General features: G+C 30.9%; 1 protein-coding gene across 1 annotated transcript; it reads right to left on the bottom strand.

Annotated features, from left to right (window-relative positions):
• Nucleotides 1-2,297: 2,297 nt before the first annotated feature.
• On the bottom strand, nucleotides 2,298-3,516 carry LOC100267595 (zinc finger protein 8). Its single transcript, XM_003632671.4, has one exon. It carries the CDS (start codon nucleotides 3,260-3,262, stop codon nucleotides 2,546-2,548), a length of 717 nt encoding a protein of 238 aa, XP_003632719.1. The 5' UTR covers nucleotides 3,263-3,516; the 3' UTR covers nucleotides 2,298-2,545.
• Between the last annotated feature and the right edge of the window lie 16,945 nt (nucleotides 3,517-20,461).

Raw genomic sequence — 20,461 nt, 5'->3', positions numbered from 1 at the left:
ATTAATTAACCTAATAATGGACGTCTTCGAGACGAATAATGTTAGGTGGAATATTGCTTTATTTATGTATAATCTTGCATTATTTGTAGCTTAATTTTCTTTCTTTCAATGTTGTAATCTTCGAGTTTTCTTTTCGTGTAAAGCCTAATTAACCCTAATTTTGATAGCACCATTAGTTCTCTAACAAAAAATTTATTAGGGCTCATCTGGAAGCAACTCAAAAGAAAAAGTCTAGGATGCTAGGAAGTGAATCTTCTAAATGGATTAATCTAGGGTTTGGGATTAAAAGTAGGACCTGATACTTAATTCATACACACAAACCCTAATTAGCTCCAAAAAAAAAAATTGAAAACCTACAACGCTTTAGTTGCGTTGGTTTTAGATCAGGAATTAATTTGCATATCCTTAATGTTCATTAAGCATAAATTAAAGAAAAATTTCGGCACTACTCGCCCGGTTAAGGACAGTATCAAATTAATGTAGAATTTAAACCAATATGATAATCCCCACAAGGCCTCCTTGGCAAGAGCCCGAGAGGCCGGCATGTGATGTACCATATTTCTAATTTAAGTAGCTGGTCAATGCCGTCTTAGCAAGGTAGTGAGGTGTGTGGGGACAAAGAGGTCTAGGTTCAGTCACCATTGGAACACAAAAAGCCCCCCACCGGGCCATCCCAACAACTAAAAAAGCAACAGTGGGAAACATGGAGTGGATTTCACACTAAACCCTATTGAAAGAGTGGTAATTCATTGTTCTCATCTGCAGCCATCCGACAAAGAAGATCAGAAACATGATTTTGAGTTCACATTTGCTAAACAGTGACGCGTTCCGGTGTGCATCAAGGAAAAGGAAAAGTACCCATGTATGAACACAGATACGAACAAGCTTAGCAGCTTTGGCATTGACTTCTCTTAATTCCCTAGTAGTTTTGGTGAGGAATTCATTAAATGTTGGCCATTATCATCTTGTGCTGCAAGGAGATCCAACAGAGAGATTACGGATAGCTATCAGTAGAATACTGACTTTTACAGAAGCCTTTCATTTATCTGTATCATTATCCATATATAAATGTATGCTATCATCTTGCCTTGAGGGGGAATCTCCAAATTCTTCGGTTATAACTCACACCTAAAACTAACCCACCTAACCTATCTCTGTCTATCATTTCATTACGGACATCTCTCTCTTTTTTCTTGCACGAATAAAAGCCTGGAGGTACAAAAGATAGGGAAAATAAAGAAGGAAGTGTAACTACCATGTAACCATATGTACAGATGTTCTTTGAAAGTGTATCAGAGAGCACAGGAAATATCTTTTGCTGAGGGTTGGTTTTGCCATTTTTTTCTTAAAAGCAGCCATGAATGAAAGTTTTGGTACTACTGCCTTCTGAATAATGAAAAGATGTGTTAGAAAGCAGCTGCTATAGCTCAGAGAAATGACCGATATGCCTTAACCATAGTGCTATTGTAGCTTCATCAACAAAGTGATGACGCATTTCACTTTATTTTTGAATGCCCACATTCTGATACCATTCCCCTCAATTTCCTCGATCTGTCTCCATCACATTAACCATTTGATTTTTGATAATAATGCAGTTAGCCACCATTGTCCCACCAGTCGAAGCTCATTACATATATGAAATTTTCCGTTCTTTCCATCATTGTTCCATCACCATCTTCATCTAGTTAGCTTGGTTTTTATTATTAGTGGCCTTAAAACTTCCACCCTATAGGCATCACCAATACACATAAAAAATCTATACCCTCTCTTTCCCTTTCTTTCTTCTTTCTTTCTTTCTTTTTTTTTTTTCTCTGAGACATATGCAGAATTGCACTTTAAGCTGCAGAGAGAAGAGGGAAAAGGAGAATTTAGATTAAAGTTTGACGAAGCCATTTTAACTTGTAGTCTGCAACATCCAAGGAAAATAATTTTCCAAGAGAATTTTTACATTTAAGGTACGTTGGAAAGCCATGGGAGCCAGCTGGAGCAGCCAAGGAAAAATTTAATAATTTTGTTTCTGAATTTCAAGCGGAGACCGTGAAAACTTGTCTCACCTCATCTTTCTCATTTTTGCTGTATTGCAGCCAAACTCACCTCTCTCATCTTCCCACATGTCCATAAACATCTAGATTTTATGCCTGCACGTGTACACATGCATCCAATTCGAATCTACTCATACCCATTTCCGAGATATATATACCTCACACGTGTGAAGATTTTTGGAAGCGATGGTAGATTTGCCCTAATGGGAGGAAGAAAAAAAGAAAAAAGAAAATGAAGGTCTCCACAAGAAACAATTGAGGTGCAAATAGGCTTAATCTATGAATCTGGATTCATGTTGTAGAATTAAATTACACCATATTTCTTCAGATTCAAGCACGTTCATAGTGGAATCATTTCATTTACAATATTAAAATGGCCAGGTTTGAGTGAGAAACAGTAATGGGCGTCCTTAGAATAACCTCATATTAGCATAACAAAAGATGGCTTGCATGAGAAAATCTCAGTTTTTTTTTCTTCTTCTAAAATGGAATGTTTCAGATTATTACAGATGGAGATCCAAACTCACATGGTCTTGCACGCCGGGCTTTGTTGATTCGTAGACGTATCTGCTTTGGGAGGTAGAGCCACCGACATGCGACGAGGGCTTCAAGTCATCACCGGCGAATAATGGCAGTGGATGGTGTGATGAACGGTCGCGACTGAAAGTGGGAGTAGTTTGTACGGAGGCCGGGATTCGCCATAAGGCCAAAGGGTTTCCGTTAATTGGTGGCTGCGAGAAGGATCCATGACTTCCATAAAACCTGCCGTTACTAGAAATGGCTTGGCTACCCCATGACGGGTAGGTGATGGGCGGCGTGGGGGCGGAGCCGAGCCTGTAATTGACCAGGCCGTACATGTGTGCATCTGAGAGGCCACTATGGACCATGGCAGACTGAAGATGGGCACGTTTGGCGTGTTGGCGCTCTCTCTTGTGGGCGTTCTGGTGACCTCCCAACGCTTGAGAAGTAGGGAAGTTTCTGCAGCAGTAATGGCATTCAAATCTTCTACCACTTTCGCCATTTTCACTGTCCTTGACATCCTCACACATGTTAGTCTCCACGGACTCTGACTGCTCTTCTGGGTCATGGTGACCTCCAAATTCTTTACCAAACAGGCGAATACCTTTCTCTTTAACAGGTGCAGGACGAATGAAGGGAAGTTGTGAGAAAGATTCAACGTTCATGAAATCATGGGTTTCTCTCTCAGTGGCCTTGTCCATGAGAAGAAGTGATGGTGGTGGTGGTGGTGGGGATTTAGGAGGTGGTGCACCACCTACGAGAAGGCAAAAGGGGTGGAGGAGGAGCCCGGAGGAGGAGAATGTGAAAGAGAGAAGAAGGGTTGGTTTTCAATGTGGGTTTGGGTTTGGGTTTGAGAGAGGCTGTGGTGGGACCTATAAAAGGGGGGTGATGGTCTGAAGATGGACAACTGGGGCTGACCCATCTGAGAGTAAGTCTTGAGTCCTGACAAGGCCTCAAGTTCTGGTGCATGAGAATGGCTTTTGGCTTCTCAAGTACCATCCTTCCTATGCTGCTGCTTTTTTTTTTTTTTTTTTTCGGGGTTTATTTTGGAACGTTCTGTTCTCCTAGCTCCCATCCCCCATTTTTCATAATCTCTTAATAATCTCCCTAAACATTGTTACTATCAAAGCTAGTCAAAGGATTTATATATACATGAAATGTCATAAAGTGTTAGATAATAAGTCTATGATATATACTAGGCTAACAAAGTATTCTTATTCACTATCTATTTAAAATAATATGGTTTGAAATTTTAAGAATAAAGAAGAATGTGGGTATGAATCAAGTTGATCATGTTGGCACATGGAGAAGAGGGAATGTTTAGTGATATGCATCTTAGTGATTTCCAATTAAGCTGAAGATATATATCACTGTTAATTCTAGTGTACGATTTGAACTTACCTGTCATTTCTGCTGTGTGGAAAACACCTACCCATTTATCCATCCTCTTCTGCACATGCTCTTTGTTCCATTTTAGTGGTTCTGATTTGATTATTCCTTGCTTGACACATGATGTTTATAGCATATTTATACCCCCAAAAGAGAAACCATAGATTGAAGCCCTAGAATTTTTTTTTTTCTAGAGAATTATCATCTCAAAACAGCTTAATTAAGGCAACATGTCATGACCAAACCCTAACTTAATTTAAAACCCTAATATATTTGGATGACAACCCTAATTTAAAACCCTAAATCCATTCCTTCTCCACAGTGTATATCAAAAGTCAGATTTCTCATAGTTCCAATTTATTAATGTAAGATCTTCAATGAATATATTTGGATGGAATGATCTCTTGAGAATACAATTAGAATTATGTGTAAATATGCTTAAAGATTAGGATAAGAAGAAGCTGTAGATCTTATTTTGATATTCTTTATTTCTTTTATGCACAAAAATAATAATAATAATGGGCATGTGTCATGGACCATTGGGCGTATGGTAGCAAAGGGGCACACCCCATAATCAATTCACTTGACATTCATTCTATTTAACTTTTCCTTTGACACTTCAGTCCAAGAACTAATACCCTTTTCTTGTGCAAACTGGTGGAGAGCGACATCTGCAACATGTTTTAATTGCAATGGCGGAAAGCCATCAATTGGTTATCTGATTCTTTTTCAAAATTAAATCCTTTGTTCCACTATTTAATGCCAAATCATGGCTCCCATGATCATCTCTGCTACTAATTACTAAGCCCAAAATCATGTATAATTTAATTTTGTCATTGAAATGCAAGTATTTTTCTAATCTGACCCTCCTCTCCACAGTACTTGTCAAGATACCATACAGAAGTAGACATTGAACCGTTAAGTGATGGTGAGTTTACAGTCCTAAACGTAATACAGATTGCCCTTTGTAACAACAACTGATAAGTATATTATTATATGCTTTGAGGGTGTCCTAGATATAAGTGCACCACCTACCTTTTTCTTTTATTATTGTTACTGTTTTTTTCTAAAAAAAATTATCTCAGTATGACACTCGTCTTTTTCCCTCTCGATCTCTAATTGCATGTACGTACGTGGATATCCAACAGTCAACCCCATGGTAGTAACTTTGGAGAGAGAGAGAGAGAAGGGGAGGAGGGGGAAAGAGAGAGATGAGCCACTTCCATGGTGGGTCTCTCTCTAAATCTATCTTTTCTCTCTTTCTCTTTCTCTCTCTTTTTGCTCTCTCTCCAGGACCAGGTACTAGTAGTTGGTGTTGGTTCTTTATAGCTGTTGGCTGTTTTATATCTGTTGCAGGATTCTGCAAAGTGTGGTCCTGAAAAACGTTAACCAGATTACACGGATGGGTGGGTGAAGAGGAGGGATGTAATCATCTCCATTCCACTCTCTCCGTCCTCCTCCTCCGCTGCCTACCTCCCCTCTTTTCTCTATTTGTTTCCTTCACTTGTAATTACTTTCAAATCCCTCTTCACTTTTCTCTCACATTATCTGATTTCGGCAAATAGCACTTATGGTGATAAAAGGTCAAAAAAAAAAAATTAATTAAAGATAAAATGATATATGATTAGATTTTTTTTTTAAAAAAAGTCAATGCACTGTAATTTTTTTTTTATATAGAAAATATTACAAAATTATGATATATATCCATATATAATTATTAATATGTAATTATATAAATATTATCTATTTTAAGTATAAAAAATTATGACTTTAAAACATATTTATAAATTTAAAAAGATTTTTTAACTTTAAAACACACATATAAAATCATAATTGGTCTTTAATCTGGTTTTAGATTTGCTCCTTAATGATTATTAGTTTGAGTCTTTTCAGAATCACTAGATATTTACTCAATCGTTAACTTTAAGACTTTATGAGAATAATTGAGGTGTACGTAAGTTAGCCAGACCAATACGGGCATATCCCAGATAGATATATATCTTACAGGTGGATGTCGATGGACATGTTATACATGGCTTAAATTTTCACACGTTGTTCTAATGGCACTAGTCAACATGTAATGATAGCTAGTGTAGTGTACTTTGGAATGACTTTAAACAAAGGTCATTGGGAAGATGATTATGTGCCCATTTGATAAAAACAAAGCCCAGTTTCCATTACCAATGGCAAGGTCCCTTCATTTTTCTTTTTCTTTTTCATGGGTTATTTACGTTGACTCTCTACAACAAAATGATTATTGTCTTTTGTTTTTGTGTGATTAGACGTATAAAAGTGATTACAGGTGATCTTTGGGTATGCCACCCAATGAAGTAGTAACTTTTTATGCCCAGAAAGAAATGAAAAAACCTGAGCAATTAAATTGAATTGAATGAAATTATGAAGAAATAAATAGTTAGTGATAATTAGATGTAACAAAAAAAAAGTGGTTAGCATATATCAAGCACAAAGTGTTTTCAACATTTAGAAAGGATAATCGGATTAAAATTTTTTTTTATGACATTTGAGATCCCAGTTCATAAAACTATCATTTGAATAACCTATTCCCGTGATTTAAAGTGAATATTATGATATCTCAAGAATTACTTTTTTATTATAAAGGCAGTGGTAAAAGTTATGGTATGATTGATATTTAATAAATGTCTTTTATTTTTTGACAAAATTAAAGATATTTATTTGCTTAACACTATACCTAATTGGAAAGCTCACCCTATCTATTAATTGAAGGAAATGCAGTAGATTTATCTGTCATGCTAGTAAAGGCGAGGGGACAATTCTGTCTAAGGTATGTACTCTCTTTCCATCTTTCACTCCTTTCAAGAATTTCTCACCCCAACTTTTTTTAACAGTTTGTTAGCTTAATCAAACCCCCTTATCTTCTTTCTTTTTTCCATTTGTACGAGAGAGAGAGAGAGAGAGAGAGAGAGGATCTTCGGTAAGTTGGTAACAAGGGTTTGGTGAATTTCTCTGTGGGGGTCTGTAGCTTTGCATGAATGTTAACTGAAATGGTAATTTAATGATACATATTTTGTGTGTCTCTCTCTCTCTCTGCACAACAGTCTACTTTATTCATGCATGCTTGACTTGTTTTGCAATTATTCCCATCTTCAACTGCTTACATCTTCATAATTCCACTCCTCTTTTGCCACCCACAGACATGTCACTATCCTCTCTATCTCATTTTTTTTTTCCTTGGGCTTGTGACTGAGTTAAGCTTTCTTTTCTTTTCTTGCTCCACTTCACATTTTTTAATTTTATGGGCTTAATTAGGACAATTTTCCAACTTCTACTCTTAATAATAAAAAAATATTAATTAATTTTGTGTTTGTAAAATATAAAAAGTATTTTTGAAAATGAGGATGAATATAGAAAAGAAAGTTTGCCTCTACTTTTGACACCATATTAAAAATATGAGACTTACATTTAAGAATTCTAATTCAAAGTTTTAAAATTTAAAATATTTAACCTTAAAAGGTATACAGTTTTTAAGGTTTGAAATGGTCTAGAAGAGCTATATGTTGTTTGAATGAAAGTAGGTTTGATGGATGGACCCCCACCCCCAACATGCCCTTAAAAGAAGCCACATCTCATGGCCCTAACAACAACAACAACAACAACCCTTCATTCATGCAAACCCTCTTTGCCATTAAAGTCATATACGGTTCACAGGGGGGCAAGGGGACCATGTCCTATATGGGGTTCAACTTAACTGCACCACTTCTGTGCTCTCATAAAGTAGAAACCAATATGATGCGAACATGGGCACTTGCTGTCCCCATGATGTGCCTGCATTGGACTTATTTGCAATGGTTTGTTGACCAATGACAACTCCTTTTTACTTGATTTGGTTGCATTTTGCAAACCCATCTATACGTTGGATTCTTATTTTCACTGCAAATCAACACCTCATTATTACACTTTACATCGGCTTACCAATAATGACCTACTCTTAACCTTAAAAGGCTCTATTTATAGAGTAAGAAGTATAAAAGAGAGAGAAAAAAAAAATCTTATTGATTTGCTCTAAAAATAGTAGGAAGAAATAAATTATATTAAAAAAAGTTAATATATAAAGTTTTTAGATAAATTAGTAATTTAACATATTCTCATAATAGGCTCAAACCTTAATTAAAAAGTTTGAAACTTAGGTAATGTTTGTTTTTTAAATTTTTTTGTTGAAAATGATTTGTTTTTATATTTTAAATTATTTTATATACTTTTTATGGATATATTACTTATTTTTGAAATTTTTTTATGGAATAAAAAAATTAAAATTTTTAATTTTTAAAATTTTATTTAAAATCAAATAAAAAAACAAACACCACCACCTTAACAGAGAAAGTTGAAAACAATAGGTAAATATTCTATTATATAAAGTTGGTAACTTAACCTAGTACAACGGTAGGTTGAAACTCTGACCAGTTGAAAACCTCATTTCAATTGAATGCTGTCATCTGCTCCCTTTAATATTCAAATAACTTTTCTTTGTCCTTTTTGTGAAAACACCTATGGTAGTTTAATTTGAGATAATAAGTTCAATCAACCCATGATAATATTAGTATTAGACTCAATTCATCCTGTAGGGATGAACTCTGGAATATGAATCAGGAAAAAAAAATGTCTATTAAACTGATCACATGGATACCAGATATAATACCGTCAAAGAAAAATCCTTTCAGTAATATAGATCATTTACTCAACTTCTTTCCACATTTATGATATATTGGAGGTCGGAATTGAAAATATTTTGTTTGATTTATTTTAAAAAATATGAAAATCATGCATTTTCAAATTCATTATTCTTGATATAAAAGGGATATAAATTGAAAAAAAAATTATATACATATATATATATATATATATATATATATATTAATTCTAAATCAACCTTTGTTTTATTTTATTTCCCTTTATCTTTTATCTAAATTTTCCCATTTTCGAAAATCTCTCCTTTGGTATATTATTAATTCAAAACTTGTTGTAAAATTTGTATTTTTTTTCTTTTTTTTTTATCTCACCATTTCCCCTCTATCTCGTCTTTTCTAAATTTGCAAGATCCAACCATAGCCTAAATTGCCATGTGTAGAGCCTTGTTCATCCTTGAGATGAGTTAAATCTATGAATAAGTAGTTACATCATAATGTGATTGAAATTCTTGAGAAATTATTTCTAAATTGAATTCCCTGTGGATCATCTGTCTCATCCTTTCGACTGTGGGGTTAAGAAAATTGGGACCAACTTGAAACTGCAATGTGTTGGCCTGCGGATGGTACCCCAGCCTCCCCACTGACCAATCTCATCCGTCCTCAGAAGAATTGATGATTCCAAACAATGCAACTTTTGCCGCAAATTTAGCTGGATTTTTTCTTGCTAATTTCATGTACATATTTCAATTTAATCTGAATTCTGTCTTCTACAGATGCAACCATGTGACTCGTTTAAGAAAACTATAAATTAGGTTTAGGGTCTGGTTCGTGAAAATGAAAGGAAAAGCAAATAGAGAAAACAAATAAAATAAAATAAAAAATAGAGTTAAAGTAGACAAATTATTTTTATTTATTACTTTAAATTCATTTTATTTATTTTAATTTATCAATATAAATATTAAATAATTTAAAAATACATAAATTTTTAATTAATTTTAATTATATTTAATTTTCTTTAGAATTTTTTATGAAATAACCAAATATGATAAAATTATTTTCTTTCCTTAATACTTTCTTGTAACTTAATATTTATTACTTATCATTTCCTATTTTTAAAACTATATATATATAAATGGAACCTAAATTGGTGTATCTTGATCCAATATGAATACTATAAAAATAACTTCCTTCGATGATGATTCAAGAGATCACATCCATAAACTAAAGGTCATGTGCATCACATACATTTAAAGTCGTCTAGTTTCGGAGTTATGATATGATATGAAATTATTAATTTGACCTAAAATCTTGTCACATTGATAGTAGGCCAACTCCATGCCATATTAAAAATGGCATCCATGGATGATGATTGACAAAATTGACAAGCATAAACGGGAGGACTATTTATATGGATCATACTCAAAACATTAGTTAATTAAAGTTCTAATTTAAATTACTAATTAATTTAACCCAAAATCTAACTTCTAGATGAAAGCGTAACTATAAATATCAGGTTACTACCACTCATCATGATTCATAACATAACAAATATGGTTCGACTACGTAATTAAATCGTATGTTTATGAAAAACACATCATTAATTAGATGATATCACGTATATATTTTTTAGTCTCATTATTTATATCATAATTCCATTTGTTTATATTATTATACTTTGGACACATTTGATTGTCCTCTTATTTAAAGACTCAAATCTCATCATACATATTTAATGAGTCATATCCTTAATTTTTTCGATGGATATTATTATGGGACCTTAGGGAATTTTTCATATATATATATATAAAGTAAAAACTATTACGAAAACCTTTTCATATCCAATTATTTGTACCATATATTCAACAATTTATATTTTATTATACATATTCAACCGTCTAAATCTTTTGTTCGATAAATAGATACCATCATTTTACCAACATATATGAAGCAAAGAATATATGCCTAATTCACCTATATATATAAACAGAACCTTAATTAATTAAAACTCTAATAGTATGTTAATCTATGGATTTAAGCTAGTATTTTACCCACATTAAGTTTGGGTAAAGCTGAAAAAATGCTGAAAAAATCGAAGTGCCACCCTCACCCCACTGCCAAAAAGCGGGTCACGATCAGAAAACCCTAATTGTCTTTGAAGGTATATATGTACATAAAAAGAGAAATGGGGGGTTTGGATCTCTGCTACAGTACTACTCTCTTTTCTCTCACTGTCTCTCAAGCAGCTGGGTTGGTTTGGTGTGTGTGGGAAGAGTCACTGTCTGGTTGTTCCTCATCTCTCTTTCCCATTAGGTGGCTTGAACGTGACTTTGCCTCTGAGAACTCCTGTCTTGGGCCACCCACTTTCCTCTCATATACCACCATCATCACTTCTCCTGCAACGTGTGTGTTCCCTTGTGTGGACCAAATTGGGAGATGTAGAGTCCTCATGTCCTCTAGGCCTCGTTTGGATGCAGACTATTATCTTCCATTTTTTTTTTCCCCATAATTTATATTATTGTTTCTTGCATTCATACATGTTGTATTATCTGAAAGACCATCTCCATGTTAAACGTGTTAACAACTTAACATGGGTTTTACTATTCCTACACCTGTCTTGTACAGTTTGGGACCAAACAAATTAAATGACAAAATTAAAAATGAAAAGATATGGGTAAACTTAATTACGTATATACCCATTTTGTGGATGATGTCAAAAAATAGTTTTTGAGTGTGAGATAATGACCCTCAACAAGGTGCATAAAGCTCCATAAAGTTAAAGAGGGTAATAGAAAATAGAATCCGGGTATTAATCAAGGAATAAAGAGAAAAGATGGTGGGGCCAGAAGGAAGAGTGAAGATTGTTTTGCTTGGAAAAAGGGAAGATGGAAAAGAATGTGACACGGGAGAAAACGTGTGGTTTTGAGAAAAGGTAGTTGCAGTGGAGGAATTTATGGGGAAAAAAGAAAAAAGAAAAACCCTAGTTAAATACTATGGAAAACCGAAAACCAGTGAAAACGTACCATACAGATTCACTCTGTTTTTTCAGGAGCACAGAGGTTTTGCCGTTTTGGAGGCAAGTTTCACTGAAATTTCTGGACAACTTTTTGATAAGTTTTTTGGGAGGTGGGTTGGGATTTGGGAATATGGATAGATGGATAGATGCCACTTCAATTACTGTGGTTTCAAGGAAAAGTCACGGTTGTTTCTCCTTTTTTGCCAGACTTCAAAAGTGTACTTGTTGGAACTAAACAGCCTAAGTATAGTTGGCTTCCTATCCTAATCTTCCAACACCACCCATCAAACTCACGTTATAGTACACATTCCCTATTTGGACTGACTTTCAACCATTCAAAAACTTTTTTAAAATAAGATTCTGTACTGCTGAAACAGCTTTGACTTGATATATCCTTCAGTTTTTTTTATTGTGGTCTTGGCTTTGGCTTGCCCTTCAATGGCTTTGGCTACAGTTTCTCACCAAATGTCAAGAGGGTATTGGTTGAAATTATTGTAGAATCCTCCGGTCGGAGTTCAGAGGATTTGAACTCTCAACTGTTGAAGATGATGAGGGGGAAAAGGTTTATCAGACATTCCTGTTGGCCCTTTCATTGCATGTGACTTTGCACATCTCAACTACAAACCCAACTTAATGCTTTGGAAGGGGATATTTTAGCAGGAAAAGAACAGAAAGGAAGCATGTGGATGCAAAAAAAACCCAATACGAGTGGAGATGGGAACATGAGAGCCCACCATCTTCTCTTTGAGGGGATAAAAACAACCCACCGAACACATACCCAACATGCACATCTCCATCTCTCTCTCTCTCTCTCTCTATTTGTATATATATATATATATACATATGGTGCTATAGAACTGATCATGACCATGATATGGCTTTTCTACATGCTAAAAATAAAAACCCTCAGACTGTCAATATGTAAGGATAGCTGTTTGAACTCTTTAAAAGCTTGATGGGATATGATCATTGTTGTCTGGAACTCGGAGTTTGGACCACAAAAGGCATCTTTTCAGATGTTGCATTAACACTACGGACATATCTTTAGCCACATTTCCTTGGTCCCTCTTCACCCCCTACACCTTTGTTTCTTTCCCACCTTTGTATTGTTATGTTACATTAGATGAAAATGAACACCCCAACTCAAAATTTCGGTTACCCACTATCAGAAATTAATTGAAAAAAATAATTAAAGGAAAACCCTAGCTTTTCCCATGTGGGTCATCCGTATCACTTTCTTGTGATTTTCATGAAGGGCTTGTTCCTTCTGTCATGTACGAGAGACATCTACATGTGGTTCCCATATTTCAACGTGATCAAAATGTGAACCCAAAAGACAATAATGCAAATTTACAATCATGCATATCTTTTTTTCTTTTTTTTTAAGTTCTCAATTAATATGAAACGAATGAGTGGACATAATGAATCTTGATCGATATGAAATTTGTGTCCGTTGAAGTGCTTAATTGAAGCCAGCAGATACATGCCACATAATAATGAAACTTTAGTTTTCATGAGATTTTCTATATGATTTTCATTGATTTTTTTCAAGGGTTTTGGACGCTAAGGAGATCTACAAAATTGACCCGCATCACCACATGTGATATGAGTCTGAACAAAAACACATCATTCCAATTTGAGCTATTTCATGCTCTTCGAGTTCATGTTGTCTATCTTTTCTGCAATCCATGTTCCATGTGTACTTTAAACTTTTTCTGTAGGTTTTTGTTTTTTTGGTTATGGCTCCCTTGTAAGTTCAAATGAGAAGTCCTTCCAATATGTTTTAGCAATATATGACTTCGTTTTAACTTTTGCATGGAATGAAATTCTTCAAATAGGTAAAGAAGTTTTTGTTGAACTTAATTAGAAGTTAATTCAAACGGGTTCTCCTTGGATGATTTACATAAGGGTTGACCATTTTGTTGGAGTTGGGTGGGTGCCCAAGTCGGGCTGATCCAATCGATCCGACCAAATAAAATATCAAGGGGCAGTTTTTGGGAGTTGGAATTGCCGGAAACAACCCAAAAACCACCATAATATAATAAAAAGAAAAAAAAAATCTCTCAAATTTTACTTTCTTTATGGAAAAAGAAAAAGCAAAAGAACTTGGGAAAAAAAGTTATTCGTAAAAGAAGGTGAAATTTTTTTATATTATGAAACGAAGTGATTCTCTATAGTGTAGTTCTATTCACAACTCGAAGCGGAGAATTGAACGACGAAACAACTATTTTTGGATCTTGAGCATTTCCAAAAAAAGTAATCCGAAATTCTTTAACATATTTAAATTATCATAATTTATAAAATCTTTTCTTAATTGTGGTTTTCTTAAACCCATGGGATAAGCAAACCGCAAAACAAACCCTTTCAAACTTATAATTAATAAGTTTAGGAGATAAAAAGATCATAAGATTTCAAATAAGTCAAACTTTTGGAAGTAATTTTACTTAAAGCTTTTTTAATTTTTTTTATTAGTAGCATTGTTATTAAAAATACTTTTAAAAAAGAAAGAATTATTTAACGCTTTAATATAAATTTAAAAAATATTTTGATAAATAATTTTTTTAATAACAATTTATCAAGTGATTGTTCCTAAATCATTTAAAATAATATTTTAAAATTTCAAAAACTAATTTTTTAAAAACATTATCAAACATATTTAAGAAAACACTTTCAAACATTTGAAATCACTTTAACCGCTTTCCTTAAAACTAGTTGAAAAAGGAAAATAAAGGGAACATGAAATTGTTCAAAAGGACGAGGAGAGAAATAATTGAGGAGTTTAGATTGAAGGAGAGTGAGCGTGTGGTAGTTGTCAAGAGACTCGAGACAGGGAAAGTCATATTATGAGTTTGACATTAAAGCGCTGCAGCCATGGCATCTGAATTTGGTAGTTGTAAGTTAACGACGTTCACATGAGTAATGTCCCCTCATTTACTTCCATCACTGCCCATTGGTCCACATCTTTGATTTTTGATGTTGACACCATACACCTTAATATAATTATCATTAATAATTTTTTTAATCACGTTTTGGAATATAATATAATTTTTATTTTTATAAGTAGAAATAGAAATAATTACCTTGAAAAGTATATTTTTTTAATTTTTTTTAAATAAGGATAATTATGATTTTTTTTAATACATGTTAATTAAATTAAAATATGGCATATGCATTGTATTCCGGAAAAAAAATATATATATACCAGCTATGTTTGGTTCTGAAAATTTTAAGTGAAAATACAAGAAAAAATAAAAAGAAAATGAAAGAAAATATAAATTAAATTTAAAATTAATAAATTATTTTTATTTATTACTTCAAACTCATTTCATTTATATTAACTCGTCCATATAAAGTTTAAATAATTTAAAAATCTATACTTTTTTTAACTAGTTTTAATTTTATTTTATTTTCTTTTATATTTTTTATAAGACAACAAAATTTGAGAAAATAATTTTTCTCAATATTTTTTTTCATTTTCTTAGTACTTTTTAGGAACTAAACATAACATAAGAAATTTATTTTCTTATGTTTGATTGTTTTATGAAAAATATCAAATAAAATCAAATATAATTAAAACTAGTTACAAAGTTATACATTTTCAAATTATTTTATTTTTATATGGATCAATTAAAATAAATGAAACGGATTTGAAGTAGCAGATAAAAATAATTTATTCACTTAAAACCTATTTTTTCTTTTTCTCAAAATTTTATTTCCTTATATTTTTTCGCTCTATTTTTTTAATCCTTATATTTCCTTTCAAATTTTTTAACAACCAAACATAGCCTAAAATTATATATGGTATTTTTTTCTCCTTTATTTCTTTTAACTTATTTATGATAACTTTGTATTTTAACTTAGTTGAAAGTTATAATTATGAAAAAGTGAAAGAACTTGTTAAAATAAAACTTTTACAAGAAGTAATATTTTTGTGACCTTCATATTAAGCTCTTTTTTATAAAGTGATAAGCACTTTGACTAAACCAAACAAGGTCTTTGCAACTATAGTATGATAATAAATTACGAAACCTTTTAATTAAAAAATTAATGTTTACAAATCAATCAAATATAATTTTTTTAGAATTATTATTTTATTATGTTTAGGAATTAAAAATAAATAAGAATTACAAAGTTTTATTTTAAAGAAATTTATTTGAATTGAATCTTCTATTTTGTATAATTTTGATTTTATTGTATAAAGGAATTAATAATAAAAACGTTTTTTTCTTTTAAAGTTAAATTTTATTGTGATAAGGATTCACTAATACAAATTTTTATTTTATAAAAAATAATAAAAATGGAAACAAAAATTTATAGAAGTTCAAAATTTAGCCACCATGTTTTACTACAAGTGGGTAATCATTGTCGATTGCCAATTTTTAACCTGATCAATATATACATGCAAATAACAAATACTAAATTATTCAATTGAGAATAAAGATAGTTTACAAATAAAGAGATTCTATTCGGGTTTGGTGCATCTATACCCTCTTGTTCCTTACAAGCCATAAACTATATTGGATTTTTGGAAAGTATTAGGAAAAGAAAAAATATATATATTAAACAAAAATGATTTTTTCATGTTTGGTTTTATTATAAAATTTACGAAATAAAATCAAATATAATTAAAATTATTAAGAAAGTTTTATATTTTTGTATTATAAAAGAGATAAATAAGAAAAAAAAATAGAAAAATATATAAAAATAATTTATTGATTTTAAATCAATTTTTTTTTCTCTCTATTTTTTTTTCTATCATATTTTCTTCCAAAATTTTCGAGAATCAAACCTATTACAACATTCCACTAATTCAAAGGTCTTCTCGATAAAAAATCTTCTTATATTATCTTCTTTTATAGTTATATTTTTAAGGTTTGAATGGATGTTTACGAGTTCAAGTTAAAATACATATAATTAATTATTATTTTTAAATTATTTTGATTAAATCTTCAAAATATTCCCACAATCAATAATTTCAATTATTTTAAAAAATTTAAAGTTAGAATTTGTTATTCTTTTCAAAAAAAAATTTAATGCATTCATCTCAATAATGAAATATATATATTAATTACAAATTCAAAAATTCAAAAATACATCTCATAAAAATAAATGTCAACTTACGAAATTTTATAACATTTTCTTTGTAACCAAATATACTTAGGAACCCTAATTATTAATCAATTACCAATTTCTTAACTAATTATATAATTAATTATTATTAAATTTTAATTATGGTAATAAAGTATGTGATTTTTGGATATTTGAAGATCTATTAAATTACTATTTTTTCAAATTATAATTATTTAGATTAAAATTACTAAAAATATAGTAATTAATTTTATAAATGTTTATAACATATAATATATTTAAAACTTAATATTATTTAGAAATTTATGAAAATAACTTAACACTTAAGAGCATTTAGACATTAATAAAAAAAATAAGTATTTAAACACTTCACAACATTCAATTTTATTAAGGTTTAAGTTAAATTAAAACTTATTTAGGTTTCACTCAAAGATTATTACTTTAAATTTGGTTACTAAATCATATTGTATAGATCAAACACAGTAATTGTTTATATAAAAAGTTGGAAATTCACTAATTCTAACAACATTTTAAGTAATAAGTTATAAATTCAAATAGAAAGAAAAATACAAGTTACAATTTTATTATTTTTTTGCCATAAAAAAAGAAAACTAATTTTTAATTCAAAAACACTTTAAATAATTTTATCATAGAAAATAGTTATTGAAAAAGATATTTAATTTTTTTTTAGTTTTTTTGTAGGATTATTTAAAAAATAATAATTATGTAAATATGAAAAATAATTAAAATACAAAAATTATAAATATTTGTAAATAAAAAATGGATTGGGAATATTACAAGGTCATCGGTTGGTGTCAACGCGCTATAAAGTTTTGAATTTAGTGTGAAAAAATAAATACAAAATTTTAAAAAAAGCATGAACAACAGAGTAAGGAATTTGAGAGAAATTTTCACAATAGTTGTTGGTATATACAAACAAAAAGCCTCCCTGGACAAGGGAATCTTTTCTTGGACTACGCATGGTATCATCAATTTTTATTAATAGTACAATTAAGGCATTTGGTCGTTGTTGTTTAAAATTGTTATAGAAAATAGTTTTTAAAAATAATTTTTAAGAATAATTTTTGATGTTTTTAGAAAAAAAAATTGTATTTGGAATCTAAATTTTGGAAAACAGTTTTTATTTTTAAAAATAAAAAAAAACATGTTTGATTGACTTAATAAAAAAGTTTTTAAAAATAAATCAAATAAAAAACATATTTGAAAGCTATTTTTTTTAATTAATAAAGTGTTTTCTTCTTTCGTATTATAAACATATAATAATTTTTATATACATAATTAATTTAAATTTAAAAAATTATTCCATTTTAAAATTTTTATTCCAGTTATAATTTTTTTAAACAAATAATGACTTTGTAACTATATGTCAATAATTTAAGGAAGAAGAAAGGGCTTACAGTGAGGGTGTGGTGGTTGGATAAGGCTTACCTTTCTATAAACACAAAAAATAATTAGAAAAACACAAAAATATGGAGAAAAAATTACGAAAAACAATATATTGTTTAAACAGTAAAAAATAAAAACATTTTTTTTTATTGTTTTTAAAAAATTGGTTTTTAGAACACAGAAAACATAAAAAACAAAAACACACTCCCATTCTTACCCTTTTCCTTTCTACTCTATAGAAAAAATCTCATTTTTCTCAGGTTTTATTGAACTTTTTTTCCCCCTTAACCCTAGAATTTGTTTGATAACATTTTAGAAAATAAATTTTGAATATTAATTTTTAAAAATTATTTTTAAAATCATTTCTTTATTATTTTTACAAAATTGAAATTTATTTTTAAAACGATTTTATACTTCAAATAATAAATAAAAAATAAATTTTGAAAGCAAAATCTTAAAAAAAAAAAAAAACTATATTTAAAAAAATAATTTTCAAAATTAAATAATAATAATGAGACAGGCCCTACCATTTCTTTCATGTATTTTGCAGTTGTTGTTTATTGGTACTTGTCACAGAGAGATAGATGAGAAATGGGATAAGTCCCTTGCCCTTCAAAAGTGGGTCATGGTACTTCCCTATCATACCACAATGCTCCTTGGCATTATCAATGTGGTCCCTCCATCATACACAAACACAAGTACTCCCTCCTCCTCCTTGTGTCTTTTTATCTTGTTTTGCACCACTTCCTCCACACATAACTTCTTGACTTTTTCTTCCGATGTGTTGTATTGTAGGCCCCTTGATGGGAACTTGCTTATATTATCGACCTCTCTCTCCGTATTTTCCACAGACACAAGCCTATATTTATGGGTTCTTTTTCTTGTAATGGAATTTTTATGTTTGGAGAGATTTTCCCTCTTTCCAAACATGCTCTAGAAAGTTTGCAGATCCTCCGCCATTGTTGTAGCTATGCAAGCCATTCAGGGTTGGTGGGGTCCTTGATTAATTTTTGGTTGAGCAGTTCCATCATTGCTGTTTTCTTTTTTGAGGCATTGTTGAGATTTCTAAGATAACCCCCATTTCAAGCCTCTGATTGCAAATTCTAACCAACTTATAAACTATGATTGCACTTTTTTAACAAACCCTAGCAACATGATGGAAAATTTTGAGATCTTGTTATTTATAGAAAAGGTTTTTTTTTAATTATAAAATTAATATTTTACTAGAAAAGAAAAAAAAAATCATAAAAGTTAATAAATAAGGCATTAATTGGATGGGCCAAGGTTTAGCCCATTATGATTCACAGTTGGACACTGGTTCATGGCCCGTTATGTCAGGACCATAAGTTTGATGTAGGTCCCAAATCGTGCGGCGATCTGAGTAGTTGGGCCGCCCTGGCCCATCACTAGGTATGTTTTCTTGTGGGTGTAACCTTTTTTTTTGTCAATTAACAAAATAATGATATGTTTTGAAGGGTTTTTTTAATAATAAAAATTCTAAAATAATTTTGGAAATCATATTTGATATCTTGTTTTTACACATTGAGTTTAAAATTTGATATGAAAAAATTTAAACAATATTGTCAAATTATTTTAAAATAGAAAACTAATGTACTTGAAAGAACATTGAAAAACTTTCGAAGGAAGATCATTTAAAGTCTGTTTAATAATAATAATCTAATAAGCGTTTTTAATCTTTTTAACATTTGAAAAAAATATTTCTTTCGAGTTTTAAAAATACACCCCCTAAAATTGCTGTCAACTATATTTTTAGAGTGCGTTTGACAATATTTTTGCTCGAAATATTTTTAATAAAATTATTTTTAGGAAAACCATCAATCAAGTAATTCTATTGGAATGAAGTACTATTCAATCATATGTTATTGCTACCAAATATGTCAAGACAATTAAATCAGAGTCTAAGATAGGCAGCTATCGGCCTGGGTCAAGGTGTGGCCCATTGTCCTTGGTCCCTTATGTGAGCTCCTATACGTTGGATCTTGGTCCAAACCAACTCATTGATCTAAGTAGTAGTTGGGCTCGGCTGGCCCATTTCGTGGTAATATTTTCTCCTAGGCGTGAAATTAGTATTATCTAGTAAATAATGACTTCCGAATTTTTCATATTTTATTAATTTCTAACATATTAAAACTCTAAATTCCTTAGAAATTGTCTGTAATTTCTTAAATTTTTTTATATATTTTTTAAAATTTCCTTTTGTTCTTATGTTAAGATAAATATTGTATTCATGGTGTATATGGTAAGAAAACCCAATTTTTTTGCTTTCCTTTGATGGGCTTGTATTCTGGGCCCACTATTGATGACGGGTTGGACCTTTT

This window comes from Vitis vinifera, chromosome 8, assembly GCF_030704535.1.
Source record: "Vitis vinifera cultivar Pinot Noir 40024 chromosome 8, ASM3070453v1".
NCBI classification, from domain to species: Eukaryota; Viridiplantae; Streptophyta; class Magnoliopsida; order Vitales; family Vitaceae; genus Vitis; species Vitis vinifera.
The sequence above is the reverse complement of the archived record's forward strand: the minus strand, read 5'-3'. Positions and strand labels throughout refer to the sequence as shown.

What these genes read in the sequence shown, in the direction of transcription:
- LOC100267595 (XM_003632671.4), bottom strand. Translation starts at nt 3,262, where the DNA reads ATGGACAAGGCCACTGAGAGAGAAACCCATGATTTCATGAACGTTGAA.